The sequence below is a fragment of the Dipteris shenzhenensis genome, chromosome 1 (assembly GCF_047967505.1).
Source record: "Dipteris shenzhenensis isolate YYH24624 ecotype China chromosome 1, Dip_SZ_1.0, whole genome shotgun sequence".
NCBI lineage: Eukaryota > Viridiplantae > Streptophyta > Polypodiopsida > Gleicheniales > Dipteridaceae > Dipteris > Dipteris shenzhenensis.
Genome location: NC_141596.1, coordinates 18,405,171 through 18,433,062, shown reverse-complemented (window position 1 = coordinate 18,433,062; position 27,892 = coordinate 18,405,171). Strand labels below are relative to the sequence as shown.

The 27,892-nt window shown below is 42.6% G+C and overlaps 1 protein-coding gene across 1 annotated transcript; it reads left to right on the top strand.

The window, feature by feature from the left end:
• The first annotated feature begins 5,303 nt into the window (after nucleotides 1-5,303).
• Nucleotides 5,304-6,486, top strand: LOC147905490 (cytochrome P450 750A1-like). Its single transcript, XM_087375536.1, has 2 exons — nucleotides 5,304-6,042; nucleotides 6,171-6,486. The coding sequence occupies exon 1, from the start codon at nucleotides 5,572-5,574 to the stop codon at nucleotides 5,926-5,928; it is 357 nt and encodes a 118-aa protein (XP_087231662.1). The 5' UTR covers nucleotides 5,304-5,571; the 3' UTR covers nucleotides 5,929-6,042; nucleotides 6,171-6,486.
• Nucleotides 6,487-27,892: the final 21,406 nt, after the last annotated feature.

The following is a 27,892-nucleotide window of genomic DNA, read 5'->3' as shown; positions in this document are numbered from 1 at the left end:
GAATCTAGTTCACAGTATTGCCATCCAACGACAAATTCTGACACTGGAAGAACTTCAGTCAGCAATCCTACTTGGTGAAGAACTTAGGACGCAGGCCATTCAAGCACAAAAAGGTCATTCTAATGATCATACATTCACAGCTTTAGGTAGAAGTAGAGGTAGAGGCAGAGGTAGAGGCAGATGCAGATCATTCTAGAGAAGTGGACATCATTAACAAAATCAACATTAGCATCATCCTCAGCAACATCAAAATCAGCAAAGAGGAAATCATTCCAATCGAGGAAGATTTCAAGGACGAGGGAATGCATCCACCAATGTGTCAAACATCTAGTGCAACTACTGTCACAAGTTTGGACACTATGAAAGAGATTGCCAGCGCAAGAAGCAGTATGACCAAGGCGGTCAATCCAGCAGTAATCGAGGGAATTTCTGAGGCAAAGGAAATCATCATGGTGGACATTCTAGTCATAGTCATTTTGCAAATGAACATGGGAATATGTTTCTTGCAAGCGAGGAAATGCATCAAACTAATACAGTGTACCTAAACACTGACTACAATCCAAAAGAGGATTTTAACTATCAAGTCGACAAAGTAGAACAAGATCCTTGGTATATCGATAGTGGTGCATCATATCACATGACAAATCATCAAGAATGGTTCACAGAGATGAAACCATTAGAAGGTCAGAAAAATGTCCTCTACACAGCAGATAATACACGGAATCCAGTTCAAGGGATAGGTGTTATCCCTATGAACAATTTCACTGGTACGAAAGGATAAGTGAAAGATGTGCTCTATGTTCCAATGCTCAGCAAGAACCTCTTGTCAGTAGGTCAAATGAAGGAACACAACTATCAAGTCATCTTCGATGGAGATGAATATACTATCAGAGACAAATCCAAAAGATGTTAGCTAGTAGCAAAATGTGTCAAGGAAGGATGCTTATACAAAATGCTAGCTATAGTACCAGATAAGCATGCCATGTCAGCTCAACTGCAACAGATGCTACTATCTGCAAAATGGCACAGGAGATATGGTCATGTCAATTTCAAGTACTTGTTAGATCTCAGGAATCAGAATATGGAAATCGGGATTCCTAAACTATAATTTCTTGGAAAAGTTTGTGAAGCATGCTGCTTCGGCAAACAAAAGTGAACCAATTTCTGTAGAAGTACCTCTCGTGCATGAGGTATTCTTGATTTGATTCGTACAGATATATGGGGTTATGCCCAGACCTACAGCATCAATGGTTCACTTTACTACTTGACTTTCATTGACGACTACAGCAGATATTGTTAGGTCTACTTTCTGAAAGAGGAATCTGAAGTCTTTGTTAGATTTCAAGAATTCAAAGCCATGGTAGAAAACTAGAAAGGTAGAAAGATCAAAGTCATGAGATCAGATAAAGGAGGTGAATACATGTCCTCAGCATTTATGAACTTTTGCAAAAATCACGGCATTCGAAGACAATTCACATGTGCAGATACTCCTCAGGAAAATGCAAGAGCTGAAAGGAAAAATGTGACTTTAGCAGACAGTGCTAGAGCAATGCTTAATGAGAAGCATCTTTCGAATCAGTATTGGGCAGAAGCAATAGCCACTGTAAACTATTTGCTTAATCGGCTTCCTATAGAAGCGATACAAAAGCCACATATTGGGCATCTCTGCATATTTGGTTGCATAGCATATGCCCACATACATGATGATCATCGTAGGAAATTGGATGCGAAGTCATGCAAATGAATCATGGTTGGCTACAGTGAAGAAAGCAAAGCATACAAGTTGTATGATCCCATTAACCGCAAGGTCATTATCTCTAGAGATGTAATCTTTGATGAGGAATCAAAATGGAAAACCTCAAATACATAGGAGATAAAAGCATCGACTTCGTAGTCATCTATAGAATAGGTTGATGAAGAAGAGCAAGATTTGCTAGCAACACCCCAAGTAGAGCCACAACAGCTCAGACGGTGTACTAGGGAAAGTAGACCACCAGCCAAATTGACATATGCTTAGAAAGGCAAAGCAATTTAGGTTGAAACGACCAACTATGCTCTTATGACTACCATCATGGCACAAAAGAGCCAGTGTACTTTGAAGACGTAGTAGACAAGCCATAATGGAAAACTACTATGAATGAAAAAATGGATGCTTTGTATAAGAATAATACTTGGGAATTATGTGACCTTCCACTAGGAAAGAAGGCCATAGCAAACAAATGGGTATACAAAGTGAAGTACAATCCAGATGGCAATATTCAGAGATACAAAGCCAAACTAGTTGGAAAAGGATTTGCACAGCAATATGGTTAGGATTATGATGAGACTTATGCTCGAGTAGCAAAGATGGATTCTATACGATTCTTGATATCACTAGTGACACTTAGCAGATGGAATGTGTACGAGCTCGATGTAAAGAATGCATTTCTCAATGGTTATCTAGATGAGGAAGTCTACATGCAACAACCAGCAGGTTATGTTGGACCAAGACAGGAGAATAAGGTTTGCCATCTTAAGAAAAGTCTCTACGGCTTAAAGCAAGCACCCAGAAGTTGGTACAACAAAATCGACAAATATTTTGTTGATCTGGGATACATGAAATCCAATGTAGATCATACTCTCTACTACAAAGTTCAAGGGGAAGACATTACTATTGCACTTTTGTACGTAGATGATTTGATTGTGATCGGAAGCAAGGATAGCTTCATCAAAAAACTAAAACAAGACTAATCTATAGAGTTTTACATGAAAGATCTTGGACTTATGCACTATTGTCTTGGAATTGAGTTCTGGAGAGATTTAGATAGCACATAAATGAGTCAGCTCAAGTATGCTGACAGTCTCCTGAAGAAGTTTCATATGGCAAATTGCAAGATTGCAGCCACTCCCATGGAACAGAGTTTGAAACTTACTAAAGATTCATAAAAGCCTACAGTCAATGACAGGTACTATAGGTAGCTCATTGGATCTCTTATATATCTGACTATCACATGGCCATATATTTGTTATGCAGTAAGCTCACTTGCATAGTTTATGGAAAATCCAAAACAGTCTCACTGGAATTCAGCCACAAGAGTCTTGAGATACATCAGAGGTACAAGACAGTTTGGGATAGAATATAGAGGAAGTCATCCACGGTTGCATGGATACTATGACAGTGACTATGTCGGAGATCATAAGCCATATTGCTAGGAGATGCTTGCAAAATAAGGCATGAGCCTTGGTTTCTAATAATGGTCCATGCTCTTTGGTTTATCTAGGTCTCTAGAAATAATTTTCAATTTAATCACATAAAGATACTGATGCTATGTTTGCTGCATGGTGGGACAAGAAAAGAAAAGACTTGACCTCTTTATTACTGCATACAACCTTGAACACTAGAGACTAAGTGAAGATATCTCCAGACATAATCGTTCTTGCTTCATATCAGATGATCATGCCAAATTACCCCCCTTCTTACAAAGGAAAGCTGCAGCAACTGGTGCTCCCTTACCCTCTTCTCCAGGATCATCCTCTCTTCATCTTGATGGCTCTTTAAGCAAAGCTCCTACCACTTTTGCTATTGGTGTCCCTCCCTTCCATTCTACTATAGTTAGCCTCTCTAGCAAATCCCCCTCCTTGGTTGTGGACTCAACAGATTAGCCACATGCTGCCTCTCCTAGATCCAACATTCAGTTCCCTTGTGTTGGCTTCTCTGCTCAGTTCCCTTCTACCCTTCCCGATCATATCCAGGGTCTTGTAGTGGTTCTTCCTAGTTCAGAGCAAGACTTGTCTTCTATGTCTATTGACCCTTCTCACGGCCTTGCTGCCGCACATGGTCACTCATACAGATACTACTGCTACTCATGGTCACTCTACAGATACTACTGCTACTACTGCTTGAGACTCCAAAGAGGAAACCTCTAGCTTCTCCTTTCATCTTTGAGAAGTCCCTCTTAGACTGTTTTGAAGTTGATAGTTTTGTGTTATTTCATGATGTAAGTGTTGTTATAATCAGAACTGATATTCCAAGAGATATCTTTTTGATGTATTACACGTTAAACAATAAAGCAATAAAGATACTCTACTTTTCTTCCCAAAAAAAATAAAATAAAGCCTAGCCTAATGTCTCTATACCTATTTGGTTTGTGGTTTTTCATGAATTGTATTTTCGTAAAGAGAGAGAGAGAGAGAGAGAGAGAGAGAGAGAGAGAGAGAAGGTCAAATGCAAGTTGGGAGAGCCAGGCATGGTGAGAAGCACACAAAGCTGGACCATTGTAGTGGGCACAAAGAATCACAACCTTTGTTTAAAGTCCAAGCCATCCTTGCAAGGCTACATCACACGAGCCAATGAAAATCATGCACACATATGCGAATGGAAATGGGAAGGTGGATATGGCTAAGGCGAGTCTGATTATTTTACTGATTACTAGACATATGCTAATGGAATGTCATTGGTACTCTTTGGGTCTCTAACTCTCACACTATCCATATAATCAATTGGGCAGATGGACTTCAATATTAATCACTCGAGCTTTGCCATAGCCAAGGTAGCTTGTCGAGAGGAATAGATGATACAAACTAAGCTTTTCAATCCAACATCGAGTTGAAGGAAGGGTAGGGGGCATTAAAGAGGAGCTACGTGAGATTGGGGAGGGGGGAGGGACCACTTATGAAGGAGGCATGAAAGAGAAAGGGATATGCTGAAGGGGGAGGGGGGACCATTTATGATATTATAGTTAGCTTTACACTTGTTATACTATTCTATATCTTAGGGGTAGAGCTCACGTGTGTGAAACACAAAATTATGGGTTCAAATTCTTCTTGAACTTCACATATTATGTGCACCCCTCTTAGACATAGGCTTAAAAGATTAACCTATGCATAAAATAATTTAACCCAAGCACAAACATAGGTTAATTAGCCTTCACGGGCCAAAAGAAGATCAAATAGGAATAAAGTTAAGTTGAGTGAGTATGTGCCCCAAGTGGTGAAAAGGAAGAGGAAAAGGGCATGATTAAACTAAGGAATAAAAGGGGGAGGGAGGAGTTTCAATTAAGAGGGACAGGGCATTAAAGAAGGCACGTGCTACTTTTCCTCTGAGTGTTCAACATCATGAGCTTCTGCAAAGAGTGGGCATAGCTGATCACGCTCGGTCCTCTCGAACCGACAGCCATGTATGATATGGCTCCTCTAGATTTTGCACACTGTGAGGTCCTTCTAGAGATGGAGTTGTGGCTATGTGAGCTTGGGATGCTCCCCCTCCTCCGCCGTGCTAAATATCTCCACGTGCATGATCTTCTCCTCGTCCACGCTTCCCCCCGGCCCTCCTGCTTTGCCCATCATCGGCCACCTCCACCTCCTCTCCGATTTCTCACACCTCACCCTCGCCCGCTTCTCTAACAATTATGGCCCCCTCCTCTTCCTTCGCCTCGGTTCCATGCCTGCCGTCGTCGTCTCCAGTTCATCTCTAGCCAAAGAATTCCTTCTCACCCATAATAGAGCTTTTGCAGATCGCCCCCCTTTAGAGTTCGCCGAACGTGCTGGTTATGGGCGGCACCACAGTCTCATTTTCGGGCCCCATGGACCTCGATGGAGAAGCTTCAGCACATCAGAACGGAGGAGCTCCGGCTGATGTTGCGAGGTATGCAAGAGCATTCTCAGGGAGGGAAGCTACCCATCAACCTGGGTGAATGTCTCGGTGCTTTGACGTCGGATGTTGTCGGTCGGATGGTGCTCTCAAATCGAATTTCCGACCGCAGAGTGAACGGCCGTTCTTCCCTCAAGGATCTCATTCGCAGGGTGTCTGCCTCGTTTGCAACTCCAGTGATAGGAGACTTCATTCCTTACCTTGGATGGTTAGATGTGAAAGTCAAGCGCGCTATGGATGAACTTCACTGCCTGATTGATATGCTTCTGGAGGATGTTCTGGCTGAGAGGCAACAGTAAAGAGACGAGAACGCAACGGACACCCCTAGCGATTTCCTTGATGTTCTTTAATCGTCGACCATAACGGGCGGTGAGGAAGCACCCGACAAAACCACCGCAAAAGGAATGATACTGGTAAGATGTCTGAACTCTCATAGATCTCTTTCGGGTTGCTGCTTTCAATCGAAAGAATTGGACGGATTTGACAAAAAAGAATCGTATCAGAGGGTTGTCTGCTGGAGACACGTATTTTACGCTTGCAGGATCTATTGGGCGCTGGCTTAGACACATCATCGAACACACTGGAATGGACGATGGCAGAGCTGCTGAGGAATCCACGTTGTCTAAAGAAACTTCAAGACGAACTGGACACCGTTGTGCAGGGGCGCCCTGGAGACATGGTAGAAGGATCGGACACCGGCAGTCTCCCCTACTTGAGCTGTGTGATGAAGGAAACGTTCCGTCTGCATCGCCCAGCTCCATTTCTGGTTCCGCATGCATCAACAGAAGAATGCACAGTGGCCGGATATACGTTGCCAAAGCACACTAGACTGTTAGTGAATTTATGGGGTGTTTTACTGCTACCGTCAATGGTACTGTTGCCGTTTCAGATGATTAGATCCCGATTTTAAAGTCTTATGGACTTTTTTGAAGATGTATATACTTGACTTTGTCATATTAATATAAACCCACATTATTCCAAAAAAGAAAGAAAAAGAAAAAAGATAGATGAAGTAGCGATTCCTATTTTTAAATGGGTAGCAATCTCCATTCTTTCTAAGTGCTCATTGAGATTATAGTTGAAGTTTTAAGTCTTTAGTACTATTTCAATGACAGTAAACAGAAGTGGAGCTAACTATGTAGTATGCGTGAAAGAATATGTCCATGACAACTAGAGGTGAGAGGCCATTATTTTCAAAAAACTACACATCACTCCTGTGGCTCTCGAGGATCAACTTCGATAGAGTCCTTGCAACCTTGACGTTGCTTAGTGGCAATAAAAGGTTGCACGTTCAATGCCTGCATCCCTAAATCATCAACGGACTCCCATAGCTGCTTGGCGTTGTGTCAAGATTTCCATCGTGTGCCACTGTACGTTCTTTGCCTTGTGCTGCCATTGTCTAGGGAGTGAGGAGCGATGCTCGACAGAACGCATCAAAAGCAAAAGCGAAGGGAGTTCATGATGCTGAATAAAGAAAAGGGAAAGATTGTGATTGTGCGAAGGAAGAGGAGAGCACGAGGAGGAGCTTGCAAAGAACTATGGTGAGAGGAGCCTTTGATCCTTCCCGCCCTTGTCTCTAGACGAGCTTGCAAAGAACCATGGTGAGAGGAGCTTGGAAAGAGCGATAGTTGAGATAAGAGAAGGAGAGACGTAAAAGGAGCAAAAAGAACGGTGGTGGTGCACAAAATTCAAGGCACCAATGTAGGCATATCTCCAGGGCATGCATGAGACGTGAATGTCACATCGTCAGTCCATCCAACCATCCCCAACCAACGTTTATTAATAGGAAAACTCTACTTAAATTTGCGTGGGTGCCCCAGCCAATGTTTATTAATAGGAAAGCTCTGTCTAAATTTGTGCGAGTGCCATGGAGCATCAGATTCCTCGTTTTTCTCTCCACCATCAATCATGATAAACTCCATTGTCCCCACTTACTCGCGACGCTTTCCCTTTTCCCATACAACAAATATATATTTAATCCCCATGTCATCAAGCTTTGATCTTTTGTTTTGGGGAGCCAAAGCACCCAAAAAGGTCTCGAAGTAAAGGATACCCACCCCTTATAAGGGCAATTGTTGGTCATTTATGTAACTGTAATTACATGCCAAGTTTCCTTATAAGATACTTAGGGAGCCAGCATCAAAGAGATGGTACCTCCATCTTCTATCATGGTTTTCAAGGTATCTCCAAGTAAACTTATCTTGCCTAATTAATTTGGTCTTGGTACATACTTGCATCTTGAATCTTTTCTACTTTCTCACCTTTATCTTCTAGTTGCAGCATCCTCTATTTTATGAAAAACTCACATGTGAGTCCCTTTGTGGGTCTTACCTAGTTTGTAGTATTAGCCGGAAAAGAAATCAGGACCAAAGGCTAGAGGCTAAGCATGGCGACACTCGAGGGCCATAGAGGAAAGGAGATCGTGAGGGCGAAACGTTATCATGGGAGGGGAAAAGGAATTAGAAGGGGAGGAAATGAAGAGGGAGACTATGACACAAGGAGAAAGGGAGAGGGGGAAGAGAAGCATGTACATGATAGGAGGAGGAATACTGAGTCCCTTAATTATCCTATGGACGATGAAGTGATGCAACTTGCAAAGCCCGAGGAACTCTCGCCGTGGGTTTGCACACCCGCAAGTCTGCATGCAGACATCAATTGTGCACCTACCAGTCCACAACCTACCACCCCTTGGAATAATAATCCTCTTCAATAGGGTGCTATAGGCTCTCCAAGACTCACTTGAGCCCTTGGTGAGAAATTTTGAAACAATTCACGTAGCCTACCCAGAGGAAGTCATCGAGGAAGAGGGAAATGAAGCAATCACCCTCTTTAATACTACCGCCCCCATGTAGAAATTCCACTACTGCCTCCTCTAGATGTTGCCCTACCCACACAATAAGCCACCCACCCTCCCCTCCCTTGGACAACACTACCCGAGTACTCGTCTAGCGCCTCTAACACCACCACCACATAGCATGGGCCCTTCCATCCATCTCCTCCAATGCTCCGGTTGACCTTCTTGACGAAGCAGCAAATTTTGTACAAGAAGCTAACACATCAACGCCTACATATACTACAGAGTTGGAGCCCATGCCACTTGCAGATGATGATGCTCTGCCATCCCCTGCCAGTTTCTCCCCCTGAAGATGTCCACTGGTGCCCAAACTTACAGTCCTTTTAGGAGTTGCTAGATAGTGTGCTAATGCACCATTGGAAGCAACAGTTCGAGGGCTCACATGTCCACCTCTATGAAATTCTTGAGGTGTGCCTCCTCACATAGTTCATCATGCAGTCCTTCCATGACTGGCGCCGCGCACATCCAAAGTGCACGAGAGAAGGATAGTGACCTTCTAATCCCACTGGCTCCTGTTCCCTATGGCCATTTTTCCCATGGTTTTATAAAGGAGGCCATTGGTCCACTCTGTTTGACCCATGGATGCTGGATAATAGATGTTAGAAGTGTGATGATCAATACCCATGCGATCCATGAGTAACTCCACTTCTTCATTTAAGAATGGACTCCCATGGTCAGAGACAATCTCCATGGGTGTCCCAAACCTTGTGTAGATACGTTCAAATATGAAATTTGAAGCTGCCTTACCATTTGCGGTGGGGAGGGCGATAGCTTCAGCCCACTTAGTGACATACTGAGTGGCTACCAAAAGATACTTCTTTTTGCGGGCAGTCATGGGCAAGGGCCCGACAAAATCTATTGCCCACTTCTGAAACGGATGGATGGACATCATTGGGTGATGTTGCCCAGGATGCAAATCCTTCCTACCGAAGAATTGGCATGGTTCACAGGTTTTGTAATACAAAGTGACATCCTTGAACAAGGTTGGCCAATAGTATCCAGCATGTAAAATCTTCTTAGCTGTATAGTCACTGGCATAGTGGCCTCCACAAAATCCATCATGATAATGCTTCAATACCTTAGGCACTTCATTTGCATCAATGGCCCATCTTAGTACCCCATCCATGCCTTGACGATACAACACCCCATCAAGGAGGGTGTAGCGCCTACTATCTCTGCGGATCTTCTTTCTCTCATAGCTAGTACTTTCTGGAGGAAAGGAGAAAGCAATCAGAAACTTGTAGATACCACCATACCATGGATCCCCAACTTCTATGGCTGCTACAAGGGTTACATCAAGGCACTCCTCTAAATCAATCAAAGCATTCTTCAAGTTGGAACAACCCCCTTTTACAATTTTGAAAGAAAAATCATATTCTTGTAGAACTGCCAGCCATTTGGCCAACCGACCCATGGGATTTGGTGATTGAAGAACCTGCTTTGCAAGACCAGTGCTAGTGAGTATAATGAAGGACTTTCCAGCCACATAATGCTTAAATTTCTCAATGCAAAACACCAAAGACAAGGCATGCTTGTCAGCCTCTGAATAGCATCGCTTAGTGTCAAGCAATTGTCGAGAAGCAAATCGAACAGGATACATGAACCGATCCTCCCCTTGCTAGAGAAGAATACCTGCCAAAGTATGCTCACCAAACCCAGGATTGATATAGAAAGTCTTTGACCAATCTAGATTGCGTAGAATGGGTTCTGAAGCCAGAGCATTCTTGATTTGTGCAAACCCATGATCACAATCCTCATCCCAAGAGAAATCAACCCCATCTTTTAATAGCATAGTCATGGGTTGTGTCAAAGCAGCATATTGATCAATGAAGTGGCGATAGTATCCTGCTAGATTGACAAATGAGTGTACCTGACGTTTGGTTGTTGGCGGGGAGAGCTTGAGGATGGCTTCTACCTTCTCGGGGTCAGGCTTGTTGCCCTCAAATGAGACAATATGTCCTAGTAACCTCCCTTAAGTGGCTCCAATGGTGCATTTCTCAGGGTTGAGACTGCCATTCGCATCATTGACCCTTTGGAAGGCCAATCTAACCTTCATGACGTGCTCCTTACGTGACGAGAATACACAGAAATCATCTAAAAACACCTCCAAGAAATCCCCCAAATAAGGAGCAAACACCATCTGCTTAAATCTTTGAAAGGTAGCAAGAGCATTGGTGATGCCAAATGGCATTACTTTGAATGCAAATGTCCCCCAAGGTGTGGCAAATGTGGTTTTAAGCACATCTTCTTCGGCAATTCTGATTTGATAAAACCCAGAGTAACCATCACAAAAAGTATACATCTCATGACCACTTACCTTCTCAAGAATGAGGTCTTGAAAGGGTAAAGGATGATGATCCCTCTTGGTGGCTGCATTGAGTTTCTTATAGTCGATACAGACCCGCCACTTGTTGTTTTTCTTTGGGGTGACTACCACTGGTGAAACCCATTCAGTATTGTGAACTAGAACAATAAACCCAGCTTCTACAAGCTTCTGCAACTCCGAGCGCAAAGCATCAGTTTGCAGCGGTCCTAATCTCCGATACTTTTGAGCCACAGGCTTCGCATCAGGCTTCAACTCTATCTTGTGCTCTATGGCAGTCACATGGCGAAGGTGGTGGTAGCTAGTTGCAAAGAGATCAGGGAAATCTTTGAACATTTCTAGGAACTTGTCTTTCTCACTTGGAGTGAGGTCTAGGGAAAGCATAGATTCAAGTTGTTGAGGACTAGCTGTTACCTTTTCTGCAGGTGGCAGGGTCGGAGACACCCCCATCATGTAAAATTCCTCCTCTGAGAACTCCTCCCCCCCGTCTGATTCTTCCATTGATTCAGACACCGAGGATGAGAGAGTATCACTGTCTTGCTCCTCTTCTTCTTCTGATTTCGTGGCACCAGGTTGCATCGGGATCTTCTCCTTAGAAGCACCAAAAGACATATGTCCTGTCTTCCAATAGTTGATTGCATCACTCTTTCTCAACCATGGTCTCTCGAGTATGGCTGGGTAACTCCTGCCTGTATCTTCAATGTCCACTACATAGAAATTGATAGTGGTGGTCAACCCATTGACAGTGATGGGCAAATCCTCAATGACTCCCAGGGTGGCGAGTCGTCGACCATCTGCTACCTTGATTCGAGTGGAGGAACGCCTTGTACATTTCAAATTAAATTTCTTCCTGATTCGGGGCACCATGATATTACATGCAGCTCCCCCATCAACACACACATTTTTGACATGGCAATTATCTATGATGACATCAACTGTATGTGGGTGCTGATCAATTTCTTCAGAGATAGAAGATACCTCTCTTACCTTTCCCTTTTTCTTGTTCCTCCTTGTTGAGAGCCCTTGCTGCAGCTCACGTCTCACCTTAGGGCTTAATGCTATTAGTTAAGGAAGCGTGATGCTCAAAGAACGATGAGCAAGGTCTTGAATGACCGAATAGTCTTCTTGCCTCGAGCTGATGGGAAAATCCAAGGGTGACCATTTACTCCTGCGGGATCTTTTAGTCTTCTCGGTTGGTGGGTCTGCCATCTCAACATCTGAGGGCTCTGAGAAGGACACCTTCTTCCTAGGGCGGCCCAATCCCCATGGTTTGGAGAGGGGTCCGAGGTGGTACGACTTCTTTTCTCGAGGTCAAGGATCTCTACATCAGAATCCTCAGTGCCAAATTCACTTAGAAGATTCACCCTTGGAATATTGGGGCATTCCATGCGATAATTCTGGTGGCACTCGTAGCATACAACATTATCACGGTCTCTTGGAGGGTGATTGGCTTGATTTTTGATGCCCACCATCTCAAGCCGAAGATCATTTAGGGCCTTGGCTAGGTCATTGACTCCAGGTTCTATTGCAAGGGGGCCTCTTTAGCTGGAGGGGGCGAGGGAGTAGAAAAGAGGGGGGCTCATGGGCGAGGCTAGGGAAATCTTCGAGGCGGAGGGTGAGAATATACACCTTGTTGAGGGTAAGCACCTAAGGGAGGACCATACATTTGAGGTGGAGGCGGTGGATACATCCCTGATGAGGGGTGGGGGTATGCCCCTAAGTTAGACCCCCCAGGTTGTTGTTGCAAGAATTGAGGGGGTTGCGGAGGGACAATCGTCTTCTTTGAAGCGGGGTCAGACTGAACTTTATCAAACTTTTGAGCAATCTCAAGTGCTAGCACCATAGTTTCTGGATTCTCCCATTTAAGCTTGAGGCAGAATTCATCACTTGCTCCTGCTACAAGGTAGCCCAGCACATGTTGAGTCATTCGAGCTCCAAATCCAGCATTGTCCTCCTGTGTGGCAATTAAATAGTCCAGGAGCATGGCCGCTCAATCCACATATCGACACGCCATCTCACCTTCTGACTGCTTCAAGTTTGCCACCTACAAGTACACATTCTTCGGCTCCTCTTCTTTGCCAAAATACTCAATCATCATTGCTGTCAAACTTGGCCAGCTTTGGTGAACGTCTTCGGCCTACTTCTCATACCACACTTGAGCCAAACCCTCTAGAAATGTGGGAAGAACCAACAGCCATCTGTCTTCAGTAAGAAAGTTGAGAGAAACACAACGGCGCTTGAAGGCCACAAGATACTCATTTGGATTTCCTTCAACCCGTCCACAAAACACGGGAATGTCAGCCATGCTTGGAAGATGGAAAAGAGAGAGACACGACGAGGCTTATCTATGGACAAACAATAGAAAGAGAAAGCTTGAACTGAAAATCGGGTGAAGATACATCCACAAAGCACACATAGGCAGGGTAGGGTGTGACTGGTGTATTGTGAAATACTACACGGGAAGAATCTTCAGCATAAAATAGCACATAGACAATCTTAAAAGGACCAACCCCCATGATATCACATCCATCTTTACAAGCGAGGGTTAGAGACACGACGCTGTATGAGGTTGTTCATCAAGGCAAACAAGAATGCCATGAAAAATGTCAACAGTTGGAGAGCTTGCACATCACCTTCAGCTTCTTCCAGTTCTTGTGGTCGCCATGCTATTTCTTCAAGGGGTGTGCGGTCTGGCATCCTTCTTTTGAGCAATGTCCTTGAGGACCTTTCTAATGATCTTCCGAAGTCGGTGAACTCGTATCAAGTACGATTGTAGATGAGAAGAACGGAGTAAAGAAAGAGTCCAGCAATAGCACGGAGGCAGTACTAGTAGAGTTATTCATAGAAATTGAGGAGATTTGCATGAAGGCAGTTCATGTACCTGCAGAAGAACCTTGGATTATTGAAAGTGGTGCATCGCGCCACATGACCAGTTGGAAGGATTGGTATACCTCTCTACATCCAATAGGGAATGACATCCTAGTAGCAATCGGCAATGATGCAAAATGTCCAGCAAAAGGAAAAGGTATGATTGCTCTCAAGTCAGATGGAGTTGTAAAACAGTTGTCCGATGTACTTTATGTGCCAGATATCAAGAGTAACTTGTTGTCCGTTTCTGCGATCACGGATTGGGACCTCAAAGTTCAGTTCGATAAGAATGGCGCACAAATTTTGGATCTTCAAGGGAAGGTCATTGATAAAGGTACATGGCACAACAGCATCTACGAACTCTCAACTTTCTATGCTTGAGCCAATGTGAGCAACACTAATATGTGCCATGAGAGGTTTGGTCATCTAAACCTTAGTTCTTTAAAGGAGATGCATAAAAGTGGAATGATTGCAGACCTACCAGAAATCAGAGATCTACCCGATATATGTGAAGCTTGCATGATGGGCAAGCAACATCGCAGCCCTTTCCTAAAGAGGCCAGTAGGGCAAAGACTCCTCTAGAGCTTGTTCACATGGACCTCTGCGGAAAGATGTAGACGGAAGCTACGGGTGGTTCCTATACTTCATGATGCTAATCAATGACTACAGTAGAAGGATATGGATATACTTCCTGAAGACTAAAGATGAGGCTTTTAGTAAGTCCAAAGAATGGCATGTAATGGTCGAGAAAGAAATGGGGAGGAAGGTGAAGAAGTTGAGATCATACAGAGGTGGAGAGTTCACATCAAGTGAATTCAAAAGTTACTGCAAAAATCATGGGATCAAGAGGCAAAAACCCTTGCCACATACACCACAGCAAAATGGAGTAGTAGAGCGCAAGATGCATGTCATCTGCAAAATGGGCAGGAGTATGATGAAAGGGAAAATTTTGCCAAAGTCTTTCTGGGCTGAAGCATGTAACACGGCAGTTTACATTTTGAATTGTAGCTACACGAAGGCTGTGAATGGCATGACTCCACTGCATGCCTTTTCTGGTAAGAAACCTTCAGCTGCACATTTCAAAGTTTTTTAATGTGACTATTTTGTGCATGTCCCTGATGCTAACAGGACCAAATGGGAACCGAAGTATCGAAAGTGTATTTTCTTAGGCTACAGTGAAGAGGTGAAGGGTCACCATCTATATAATCCTGTTACCAAGAAGGTAATAGTAAGATGCGATGTGGTCTTAGAACAACCGCATCAATCAAAGGAGGATGCTTCCTTCCTAGACAACCAGGACCAGGATATCCATCTAGTACAACCACCAATAGTAGACTGTACTCTCCTAATGGTGCTTGGGAGGATTCAAGATAAAGAAGAGAAAGAAGAGCCTGCAGAACCACAACGACAACGGCCATTCCCGAAGTGGGTAAAGTAGCTTTTGGATGGCAGAGAACCTCCAACCATTGAGGAGGAACCATCCAAACACTGCCGGTCCAAGAGATTATAGAGGAGCAAAGAAGGGTGCGAGAACACTTGGTCAACTACGCTTTGATGACAGAGGTGATCCATGCTAAAGAACCCAAGTGTCTTGAAGAGGCACAGGGTGATGATAGGTGGATGGAGGCTATGTAGTCAAAGTATGGCTCCATAATGAAGAACAACACTTGGGACCTTGTGGATCAACCACCAAAATGCAAGGTCATCGGCACCAAGTGGGTGTACAGGACCAAGTACAAGTCCGACGGCACATTGGATAAGTACAAGGCTCGGCTCATGGCAAAAGGATTTGCACAGGTACATGGTTCTAATTATCAAGATACTTTTGTTCCCACAGCTCGACTAACCACAATTCGCTGTGTTTTGGATTTAGCAGCATAGGAAAGTTGGCCCGTGTTTCAGATGGATGTGAAATCCACCTTTTTGAATGGAGATCTCAAGGAGGAGGTACACGTGGAACAACCACTAGGTTTTGTGATCCCCGGTTCATAAGGTAAAGTCTGTAAACTAAAAAAGGCACTTTACGGGCCAAAATAGGCCCCACGAGCATGGTACCAGTGGATTGATGCCTACTTTCTGCAAAACGGGTTCATGAGGAGCCCATCTCTTCAAATTTGTATATCTACAGAGAAGGAGGCAGGTGTATGATCATGGTCCTTTATGTGGACCACCTTGTCATAACAAGGAACCATGAAGAAAAGATCTCACAAACAAAGCAGTTGCTAGGAAGAGAGTTTGAAACAATAGTAGACCTCAGACTGATGCATTTCTAGTTGGGGATTGAAGTTTGGCAAGAGCCAAAAAAGATCTTCATTTCATAGCTGAAGTATGCTGGAGAGATACTAAAGGCATTTGGCATAGCTAAGTGTTGACATGAAGCTCTTAGACGAAAATTCATCTCCACTGGTGGATGAAGTGATTTGCAGAAGGCTTGTGGGCAGTTTGATTTACTTGTGCAACACACTGCCGAACATCAGTTGTGTGACTAGTGTACTAAGCAGGTTTTCCAATATGCCCTAGGAGAACCATTGGTGGAGGGCAGGGATGCGGGTGCTGAAATACATCAAAGGCACACTTGATTATGGCATCACGTATACCAAGGGCAACATCTTGATCGGATTCTGTGAGTCAGATTGGGTAGGAGACGTGGACAGCAGGGGATCAGTGATAGGTTACTATTTCTCACTTGGATCTGGAGATGTTCATGGGTTAGCAAGAAGCAACCCACAGTTGCTCTTTCTTCTACCGAGGCTGAGTACAAATTAGCATGTTTTGCTTCTTGTGAGGCAGTGTGGTTGAGGAGGATTTTAGGGGACATGGGTGTAGTGCAAAACAAGCCTACGCAGTTATCATGTGACAATCAGAGTTGCATGGCAATCGCAAAGAACCCTGTGTTCCATGCTCACACAAAACACATTGAGATTCAATATCACTTTGTACGCGAGCTCATCATGGATGGAGAAGTCGACTTGGTGTACTATCCGACTACAGAGAATGCTGGGAACATCTTCACGAAGGCTCTTGGAAGAGACTTGCTGGAGAGGCATCTTCATCGACTTGGCATTGGGTCAAAAAACTAAGTTCACTTGCAGGTGGACATTGAGGGGGGGTGTTGGATATCAATGCTCCACTCTCATATAACTACGCAGGAACCAGCTAACTCTACTTATAAGCCCCCCATATGAGGAGAAGGCATTTGAGTAGCTCGGTTATTCGGTAGGTCCTATTTTGGAGACCAGATGGGGGCCATGTGTGGCCTCATGGCTGGACGGCTTCAGATAGAGTTGGCACACTACCAACTAGGCTACATGCAAGTGTGGGAAGGCATCCCATGACTGACCGCACTGAGGGTAGATGGAGCATTTCCCGAGGCAAGCCACTCTCGAGTTGCGAGGCCCATTTGGAGCCCCAGATGATCCTGGATGGCTCTGGGCCGAACAAAGATTGTAGGATAGTTGCTCTATTCTGCACCACCGTTCTATCGTGTGGTCGGTGGCCTATTTCGGGACCGACCTCTAGTCCGATCATCACTGGCTACAGCAACCGTGATTCCTTAGCATCCAGCCTCCATCCTCTACTGTTTCTAGCATGCCATCGAAGCTTCTCACATAGGAGCACACGGCTGGGAGGCAGTGCCATCTATTGTATCAGTTTTACAGTAATCAAATTTTTTATTCTCCATACTATCTGCTTTTCTCTCTTGCATATGAGATCCTGTTATTTGTTGAGCACAGACGCTGTATTGTTTTCTTATAAAAATATATAGGTATAGTATAAGCATATCAATCCTTAATTATTTGGCAATTATATGCAATCCATGGTCAAAAGTGAGGAAATGTGCATGTCCCACCATACAAGTTATGTTCGATGCTCATAAAAATTTACAAATATAAGATACTATTCAAAGTTTCATGACCATAAGATACATACAAGTATGATATAAATATCGGTGTAATTTATTTGACAATTATGCACCATGCATGGTCGAAATTTAAAACATATGCATGTCCCATATGTCTGATCCTTATGAAATTTTTGAGTATAAGGAAATGTTTTAGTTCAAGGGCTTTGCAAAATTTCATCATCATCCAATACATAGAGGTATAATATAAGCATACTGATGCACAAATTTTTGCCATTAGTGTGCCATGTATGGTCAAAAATGAGAAAACATATATGTTGCATCACGCAAAAGATGAATCATTCTGGTGAGACTTTGTGAAGATAAGTGACTTACCATTTTAAAGTTCATTGCAAAGCTTCATGACCATCAAATACATAGGTTTATGGCATAAGCATATGGATGCACTATTTTTGCAGTTATGTATCATGCATGATCGAAAATGAGGAGATGTGCATGTCCCACCATACAAGTCATGTTCAATGCTTATGGAATGTTGCAAGTATAAGGTGCTATTTTGTTTGAAGGTATTTCTAAAATTCCATGACTATCGGATAAATAGAGTTATGATATAATCATATCGATGCACAATTTCTTGGCAATTATGCACCATGCATGGTCAAGAATGACAAAATGTGCATGTCCCACTATATAAGTACTATTCTATCCTTGTAAATTTTGAAATTCTAAGGAACTATCACATTTTAGAATTTGTGCAAATTTTGATGATCATGGGGCACATGAAAGTATGGTGTTTAAGCATACTTATGCATAATTTTTTGATAATTATGCACCATGCATGGTCGAAGATGAGAAAATATGCATGTCTCCCCCCCATACAAGAAATTACCAATCTTATGGAAATTTGTGACTATAATTTCCTATTTTATTTAAATGTTTTTGCAAAGTTTCATGGCCATTGGAGACATTGAGGAATGGTATAATCATACCCATGCAAATTTTTTTTGCAAGTATACAACATGCATGGCCAAAAATGAGAAGACCATTGAGCACATAGAGATCTGGTATATGCATACTGATGCACACTTTTTTGAAAGTTATGTACCATGCATGGTATAAAATTTAGGAAATGTACTTGTACCTCCATACAAGTCATGTCCTATTCTTATTTAAAAAAATTTAGTAAGGTTTTTCATAGTTCTTAACCATTAGACATAAAGAGATATGATTTACTAACGCACCAGTTTTTTTAGTTGTGTAACATGCACAATAAAGAATGAGAATGCTTATGAAACTTTGTGAATATAATAGAATATTTTATTTTAATGTCTTTTCAAAGTTTCATCACTCTCAAACACATAGAGATATGGTATGTGAGCATATGAATCTCAATCTTTTTGGCAGTTATGCACTATGCAAGATTGAAAATGAGAAATGTGCATGTCCCAATGAAACTTTGTGAGTATAAGGGATTATTTCAATTGAATAACTTTGCAAAGTTTCATGACCATGAGACACATAAAAATATGGGATAAGTGTACCGATGCGCAATATTTTGACAATAATGCACCATGCATGGTCGTAAATGTGCATGTCCATCCTATCATACAAGTGATATCCCATCCTTATGAAACTTTGCGGGTATAAGGAAATATTCATTTGAAGGTCTTTGCAAACTTCATAACCATTGAACACATAGATAAAGCATAAATATGCATAATTTTTTGGTAGTTACATATCATGCATAGTTGAAAATGAGAAACTGTGTACATCCCACTATACAAGGGATGTTTAATCCTTATAAAACTCTGTGATTATAAGGGTCTTACCCATTTAAAAATTTGGCAAAGTTTCATGGCTATATGACACATAAAGATATGATATAGTATACTACACATAATTTTTTGAAGTTACATACAATGCATGGTCGAAAATGAGGAAATGAAGTATAAGGGCATATCGAGCCTTACACCAAGATTTGTGGACTTAGGGAAACCATCCCTTATACCTTGAAATGTGGACTCCAAAATTTTCCTTGATAGATCTAGGTCCACTAAAATTCCTGTGTGGGTGGAACTCCCTAATTTCCCATTCTCTCTACACTACTAAGCTGCCAAGTTGTGCGATAACTTGGGTAAAGTTATAGGGGTAGAGAAAGATGTATCTATCTAGATGGATGTGGTCAAGGAATATTTTGACACTCTATTGATAATGACTAGAAATGAGGAAATCTACAAGGAATAGCCTTTGGTTTACAAAAATATCTCTAATTCTTGCTTCCTCTATAGTTTGACTACCCACATTGTTAGAGTTTGTCCTCATAGAAAGGGCAAGAATGATGAACCATCAAAAGACCCTTAACCTCCTCCACTTGTAGATAAAACCAAGTGGACTATGAACGAGAGCAAGGGTCATTCCTCTTCTAGTTCGAGTACTTTAAAGGATGAGGGAAAGAAAGCTAAGAATTGTTCCGCACTAAGAAATCCTGAGCCCACACTAGTTTTTTTTAGAATGCCTTTGAGGCTCTTGTACCCTCAAACTCATCCCATATGTTGAAGTGGTGGTTCAGATCCTAGTCAAACAATTCAATAGCTTTGTTTAAGAACATCATGGGAAAATACATCAAGCATTTCCCCTTTGTATTGTGTTGCAATATAACCACCATTTGCAAGAAGCTCTATAAATGGAAACACAAATTTTCATCCAATTTTTCCATTGTTTGAGGGTCCATTGGTGGAGTTGTTGGTGGAATCCTTAGTGGATTTTCCATCCTCATAGGTTTCTCTTACCCTATTGAACTTGGATCACTCCTTTTTCTTCATGAAAGATCGGGTATTATTTCTCCATGATTTATGCCATGATATGTTCAATTTCCCTTCACAGATGGACTTCACACTTCTTTAGTTCCTCTCTCTTTTCTATCCCCAGTGTCATATTTAGTTTTGAACAACTCAAATTTCTCATTCTATTGCTTGGTTTACAATTTTTCATCAATGACAAGCTAATCTGAGTTTTCTCATCCACTATTCTTGTCTCTGTTGACATCTTTGCTCGTTGGTGAGCTCTTGAATTCTTTACTCTGCTCGACATTCATTTTATACCGGTCTTCATTCTTAGTATATGTGATACCAAGTTCCTATGTAATTGCATTGGTGCCAAATTAATGATTTTTTTGGGTTGCAATAAACTTCATTCTCCATTTCAATGTACATCTTGACCTTAATGGTATAGAGAGTAGCAAAATAGTAATGAAGATAGGTTATCCATTTGGAGGGCTAGTTCTAGGTTGTCCTTTTGGAATAGTAATGAAGATAGATTCTTCTTTTGGAAGGCCAGCTCTACTACTCCGACTTTGTAGACTATCGTTTGCTCAAGATATTCCACGATGACTTTGCCATGCCTTACTTCACAATAAGTTGGTCTTTCACAATTGCTAGTATCTCCATCTTACCTTCTCTCATCTTTCTTCTTCATCAATACGAGGGTGTCTTTGCCATTCTTGCAAACTCCATCCTACCATCTTTCTTTCATTGGCAAGCACACCTAACCTAGACAAAGCTTCCCTAGTAGAATTCAAGGTGGCCACGCTTGAGTTTCATAAAAGAAATAGCCTTATTATAGAATGGCCTAATATAAGTAGTTTCTCATCATAAAATGGATACCTTGTGCCCACAATCCCTTTGAAGGTTTCTCCTTTTCTCAGAAGACGTAACAAATATGAATTCTCAAATTGCAGTGGGAGAGGGAGACTATGGAGATCAACTCGGATGGTGTGCATTCTCCCCCTACCTCAAAGTTATCCTTTGCTAAACATGGCAATAGTGAGACTAGTGGTGAAGTGTCACTAGAGACAAGATCATCTAGTGTGACTTGCAGTCATGCCAGCCTCCTCCATATATGTTGCATGAAGAGAATGGAGTGGGAAGACTCCATTTCCCTAAGATTGACTGGTCCAAGGGATTGCTTTCCTCTAGCAACTTCCCACCTTTGTCTACTCAAAAGTATAGTGGGGGCCATGGAGAAAGTGATGGAATCATGAGAGAAGATGACGGATGCAAATTTTTTTGAGCCAGAAAAATAGAGACAAAATCGTATTTGGAAGCTCATCAAAAGATGGTCGAGCCTCTTGCAAGGGGGTATTACAAGCGCTTAAAGGAGCTACCTTGATTTGAGTGGAGGAACGCCTTGTACATTTCAAATTCAATTTCTTCATGATTCGGGGCACCATGATATTACATGGAGCTCCCCCATCAACACACACACTTTTGACATGGCAATTATCTATGATGACATGTACTATATGTGGGTGCCGATCGATTTCTTTAGAGATAGAAGAGACCTCTCGTACCTTTCCCTTTTTCTTGCTCCTCCTTGTTGAGAGCCCTTGCTATAGCTCACATCTTACCTTAGGGCTTAATGCTATCAGTTGAGGGAGCGGTATGCTCAAAGACCGATGAGCAAGGTCCTGAACGATTGAATAGTCCTCTTGCCCCGAGCTGATGGGAAAATCTAAGGGCGACCACTTACTCTTGTGAGATCTTTTAGTCTTCTCTATTGATGGGTCTGCCATCTCAGCATCTGAGGGCTCTAAGAAGGACACCTTCTTCCTAGGGCGGCCCGACGGTCCACAGTTTAGAGAGGGGTCTGAGGTGGTACGACTTCTTTTCCCCAGGTCAAGGATCTCTACGTCAGAATCCTTCGTGCTTGATTCACTTAGAAGATTCACCGTTGGAATATTGGGACATTCCGTGCGATAATGACCCTTCTAGTGGCACTCGTAGCACACAACATTGGCACGTTCTCTTGGAGGGTGATTGGATTGATTTTTGATGCCCACCATCTCAAGTTGAAGATCATTCAGGGCCTTGGCTAGGTCACTGACCCCGGGTTATTTAGAAAGAGGGGCCGGGGGAGTAGGAAGGAGGGGGGCTCGTGGGCGAGGCTGGGGAAATCTTCCATGTAGAGGTTGAGGATATACTCCTTATTGAGGGTAAGCATCTAAGGGAGGACCATACATTTGAGGTGGAGGCGGTGGATACATCCCTGATGAGGGGTGTGGATATGCCCCTAAGTTAGACCCCCCAGGTTGTTGTTGCAAGAATTGAGGGGGTTGCGGAGGGACAGTTGTCTTCTTTGAAGTGGGGTCAGGACTGAACTTTATCAAACTTTTGAACAATCTCATGTGCTAGTACCATAGTTTCTAGATTCTCCCATTTAAGCTTGAGGTAGAATTCATCACTTGCTCCTGCTACAAGGTAGCCCAGCACATGCTGAGTCATTCCAGCTCAAAATCCGGTATTGTCCTTCTGTGTGGCAATTAAACAGTCTAGGAGCACGACCGCTCGATCCACATATCGACGTGCCGTCGCACCTTCTGACTGCTTCAAGTTTGCCACTTGCAGGTATACATTCTTTGGCTCCTCTTCTTTGCCGAAAAACTCAATCATCACTGCTGTTAACCTTGGCCAGCTTTGGCGAACATCGTCGGCCTGCTTCTCATACCACACTTGAGCCAAACCCTCTAGAAATGTGGGAAGAACCAACAGCCATCTATCTTCAGTAAGAAAGTTGAGAGAAACACACTGGTGCTTGAAGGCCACAGATACTCATTTGGATTTTCTTCAACCCATCCACAGAACACAGGAATGTCAACCATGCTTGAAAAATGGAAAAGAGAGAGTCGAAATGAGGCTTATCTATTGGCAAACAATGGAAAGAGGTAGTTTGAACTGAAAATCAGGTGAAGATACCTCCACAAAGCACACATAGGCAAGGTAGGGTGTGACTGGTGTATTGTGAAATACTACACGAGAAGAATCTTCAGCATAGAATAGCTCATAGACAATCTTAAAAGGACCAACCCTCATGATATCACATCCATCTTTACAAGCGAGGGTTAGAAACACGGCGTTGCATGAGGTTGTTCATCAAGGCAAACAAGAATGCCATGACAAATGTCAACAGTTGGAGCTCTTGCACATCACCTTCAGCTTCTTCCAATTCTTGTAATCACCATGCTATTTCTTCAAGGGGTGTGCGGTCTGGCATCCTTCTTTTGAGCAATGTCCTTGAGGACCTTTCTGATGATCTTTCGAAGTCAGTAAACTCGTATCAAATATGCCCAACACTTAGTTTCATGATGACCATAATCTTTGCATTCCTTACAAATGATCACCCTCCTTCGTGGCTTGTGGCTTTGTTGGGATGGTGCTTCCACTTGGGTCATGTGTGATTGAAGTACAAGCTTCATGTGCCAAGAAATTAGCAATTGTATTTTGAGCTCGAGGGATATGCTGAATTTTTACCTCTTCAATTTGTTGGCATAGTTCCAATGCTTGTTGATGTTGTGGAACCAAGCCTTCGCTCCGCACCTTCCACCTTACACTAGCTTGTTCACACATGAGTTGAGAATCTCCTCGCACCTCCTCAAGTTGCTTAATGTGATGTTCTTGTGCCTTTTGTAGCCCAAAAATGAGTGCCGAGTACTCAGCTTGGTTGCAAGTACTTGCAAGTGTAGACTTGCTATAACAATACACCTCACCCCCGGGTGATGTGAGCTTTGCACCCACACTAGCAACTTTGGTCGAAGGTTTGTATGCTCCATCAAATTGAAGGATCCAAGATGTCATTACACCAAGACTAAAATTTAGACATCCCAGGTTTCTCGATAGTCTAAAATAGGTAGAAGAAGAGGGTGGGGAGAATTCAATACTTGAGCAAGACATCCAGCATGAAACAAACTTACTATCCTTTGTTGATAGTTTATCTTTCGATAAAAAAGAATTACAACATGAAGCTCAAAATGTGGTGCAAAGGGTTGATTAGGTACAAAGGGATTCCTTGGTCGAAACATCACCAACCATAGCCGCGATCCCTAAAAACCTTTGTAGAGAGGTCAAGAAGAAATCATTCAAGACGAGCTTATCCATAGGAATTAATAAGCAGATGAGCCAAATCTCCCCCCAAGCTTGGGGAGCATCCCACCCTTCGAACAAGGACACCCTTTTAGTTACCTCTGAAGCAGCAAGTAGCTCGATCACCGCACAATGAGTAGAATTGAAATCAAAGTCCTCCCAGCATATCACTAGTTCTTTACCTTGAATCATCCATGGTGTATCATCCCACCCATCGTCTCCTTGAGCAATGCACTAGACAATCAACTGTTGAAGGTCAACATGAATATCAAGAAAGACATCTCGCCAATTGGTAGCCGTAATGAGCGGAGGACCAAGCACCAAATCCTTGAAGTCAAGTACTTTTGCTTTTTACAGCATGTGAAAACTCCCCACGGTTAGAGAGTTATAGTTCATGGGATTTCAATATATAAGCGATACCAGTACATTTTCTTATCTGCTGGCCCAATGATAAGTCTCCCTTTTGTGAATGGGGAGGTCTTGGGTTCAAATCCCACTCTTTAATAAAAAGAGAGGAGAGGAGAGGAGAAGGAGAAGAGAAGGAGAAGAAGAAGAGAAGAGAGGGGGGGATGCAGGATCTGTTACAGTTTTGCAGAAGCCCAGAAAACTGTCCGTGACTAGAAGACGCAGGAGCCCAGAGAAGGAGAAGAAGAAGAAGAGAAGAGAGGGGGGGGGTAGGATCTGTTATAGTTTTGTAGAAGCGGAGAAAACTGTCCGTGACTAGAAGATACAGGAGCCCAGAAAATCGTCACGATCTATTCGTGATGCATGCGATGTACACAGTAGATGCTCGAATGCGGGCACAAGAACTCAGAGGGAGCACGGATGTTACAATTCTACAGATGTGACCGGTATGAGCAGAAGATTCACCAGCTAGAATACACGTAGGAACTGTGAGCAGAAAGCAGGCAGATTGGAAGTGTAGAAGCAGGGAGGTTTTGTAGTCGTAGAGACAAGGAAGGCACATAGTTTGGAGGTGCAAAAGTAGATAACTGCACATGGAAGAGTTCATAGAGCTGCACCCAGTCGTAGGAGTAACAAATTTTACACCACTAGCCATGGAGATTTCGATCCCAGCAACCACACCATTTCTATTAGCCGGAAAAGAAATCAAGACAAGAGGCTTGAGGATAGGTATGGCAATGCTTGAGGGCCATAGAGGAATAGGGAATGTGAGGAGAGGAGCGTTAACATGGGTGGGGAAAAGGGATTAAGAGGGGAGGGAAAGAAGAGGGAGACTATGGCACAAGGGGAGAGGGAGAGGGGAAAGAGGAGTATGTACATGGGTGGAGGAGGAATGTAGAGATGGGGACATCAAGGGAAGAGGGTCATGCTTTATTTGAAAGGAAGGATGAGGGGAAATATCAAAGTACTAGCTAGGTGGCTTTACAAGAATGAGTGTGTCCTATCAAGGAATAGCCCCCTCCTTTTATAGCCAAGAGAGAGGGTCTCTCCCAATAAATGCATCCTCCCACATGCATGGTGTGTGTGGAAGAGTCTCCCATGTGGGCTAGGCAGTTACTCACTCTCAATTGTGTGCGATAATTCTTGGCCACATTTTTCCACATATATCAACTCCCATATCCCAAGTCTATGATACTCCCTTGGTCTCTTCCCAATTTTATAATATGTTTAAATATCTAGGAGAACAAGTGGAGGGTTGGCACAAGGAATCTTGCCACCTCATCCTACTTTCCCCATTATTTAACTTGCACTCTTGGACCTTCTATACCTCCCCCACATGGGCCTATCCTATATGGAGAGAATAACCCAATATAATATCCATCTCCACCTATTTTATATTACTTCTATCATGGACTTTGGGCCATATCTCACTAAATGCAAGCATGGGACCGCCACCTAGGTGGAGGGGTGGCACATGGAGGAGCCATGCCACCTTAACATTTTATAATATTACTTCCATGGATTATGTACAACACACCGTATGGGTCCTCTTATGTGGAAGGGTGGCACATGGTCATGCCCTGCCACCTCAACCCTGGGCCCTATGCAGTCCATATTTTATTATATTATTGCCACACACTTTTTGAAAATCCCCGAGTCCAGTTCATTTTTGTATTAAAGCAAAACTATCTTCATGAACATTCATCCAATTAAGGATGCTTCAAAAAGCTACATCCTGATGTTGTTGATGAAGTTAATAAGGGAGGTGAAAATATTATTCTATTGAAGGATCAGTGGGCGAGGCATAGATTTAATGACTAGAGGAGGTCAAGGGAAATGGATTGCACAGTTCCTATTGAGAAGATTGACCTTTGAGAGCCGAACAACTTGCTTCAGGTGTTTTTTTAAACAATTGATCAAGTTGAACAGGACCTTCCTTTAGAATCATTGATGAATATGTATAGGTGTATCCTTTAGAATCATTGATGAATATGTATAGGTGTTTCGGTCGGGTCATTCGAAAGGAGCATGAGGTGCATGTAGCAGCTTTAGGTGTGGATGAGGTTCCCTTCAATAGTTCTATCAATCCTATATTTTGTGGAAGCCAAAAAGCGCTTGTGGCTGTGATGGCCTGATTTGTGAAGCTTGTTGCTAATCATTCGAGTTCGAAGTCCAATGTGATTGGATTGGAGCAAGAATGTTGTATAATGAAGGATGTCAACTTTAGTCTTATGTCCACTCTTGGACTTTAGAGATGCTTTGCTTATTACTATGTTAGTCATTTTTGCATCCATGGAGGTTCATAATTGTATAAGCTTTCATGGCATGATTTTTGCTTGGTCGTGATTTTATTGGAGAGTATGTTGAGTAAATTTCCTACTTTGCATGTATTGCATTTGGTGGATTTTTTGTTTTTTTTGTGTGTTTCTGATGGCTATCTTTGTTTGTAGGTATAATGAGGGTCTTTTAAGAATTACAAGGTGGATTTGTTGCATTACAAGCATGAAGATTTTTGTCCTGTAGCGATGAAGGTTCATGAAGGTGATGTTGTGATGACATATTGCCAGCTGGAGAAGCACATGCCTTTGATTTGTGAAGATTGCAGTGATGAGGACTTAAAATTTGTCTTTCTTCAGTCTATTTCATGTCCTCAGGGATTGGTATGTTAGTTGTTTGTCAAAAATTTTGGTTTTGCACGTGATTTGCTGGTTTTTGTTTATTTTACTAGTGTTTTCTATTGCATGTAGGTATGGTATAATAGGAATCGGGTATGGAGGAAAACTCTTGTTGCGATTGTCTCGAATATGATGTAGAGCTGTGGTTTAGGGACTTCCAAAATATCTAATAGCAGTTTACGAAGTACTTCTATGAGTAGTATGATGCTCTGTAATGTTAATGTTGAGGTTGTGATCCTTATCACTGAGCATAAGAGTGTAGACACATTTCAAAGATATGATAGGACTTTTGATTTGCAAGTGCTACAAACAACTTTTGAAATCTTGTGGAATCCTTATGAAGAAGCTGGTAATATTTTTTA

What these genes read in the sequence shown, in the direction of transcription:
- LOC147905490 (XM_087375536.1), top strand. Translation starts at nt 5,572, where the DNA reads ATGGAGAAGCTTCAGCACATCAGAACGGAGGAGCTCCGGCTGATGTTG.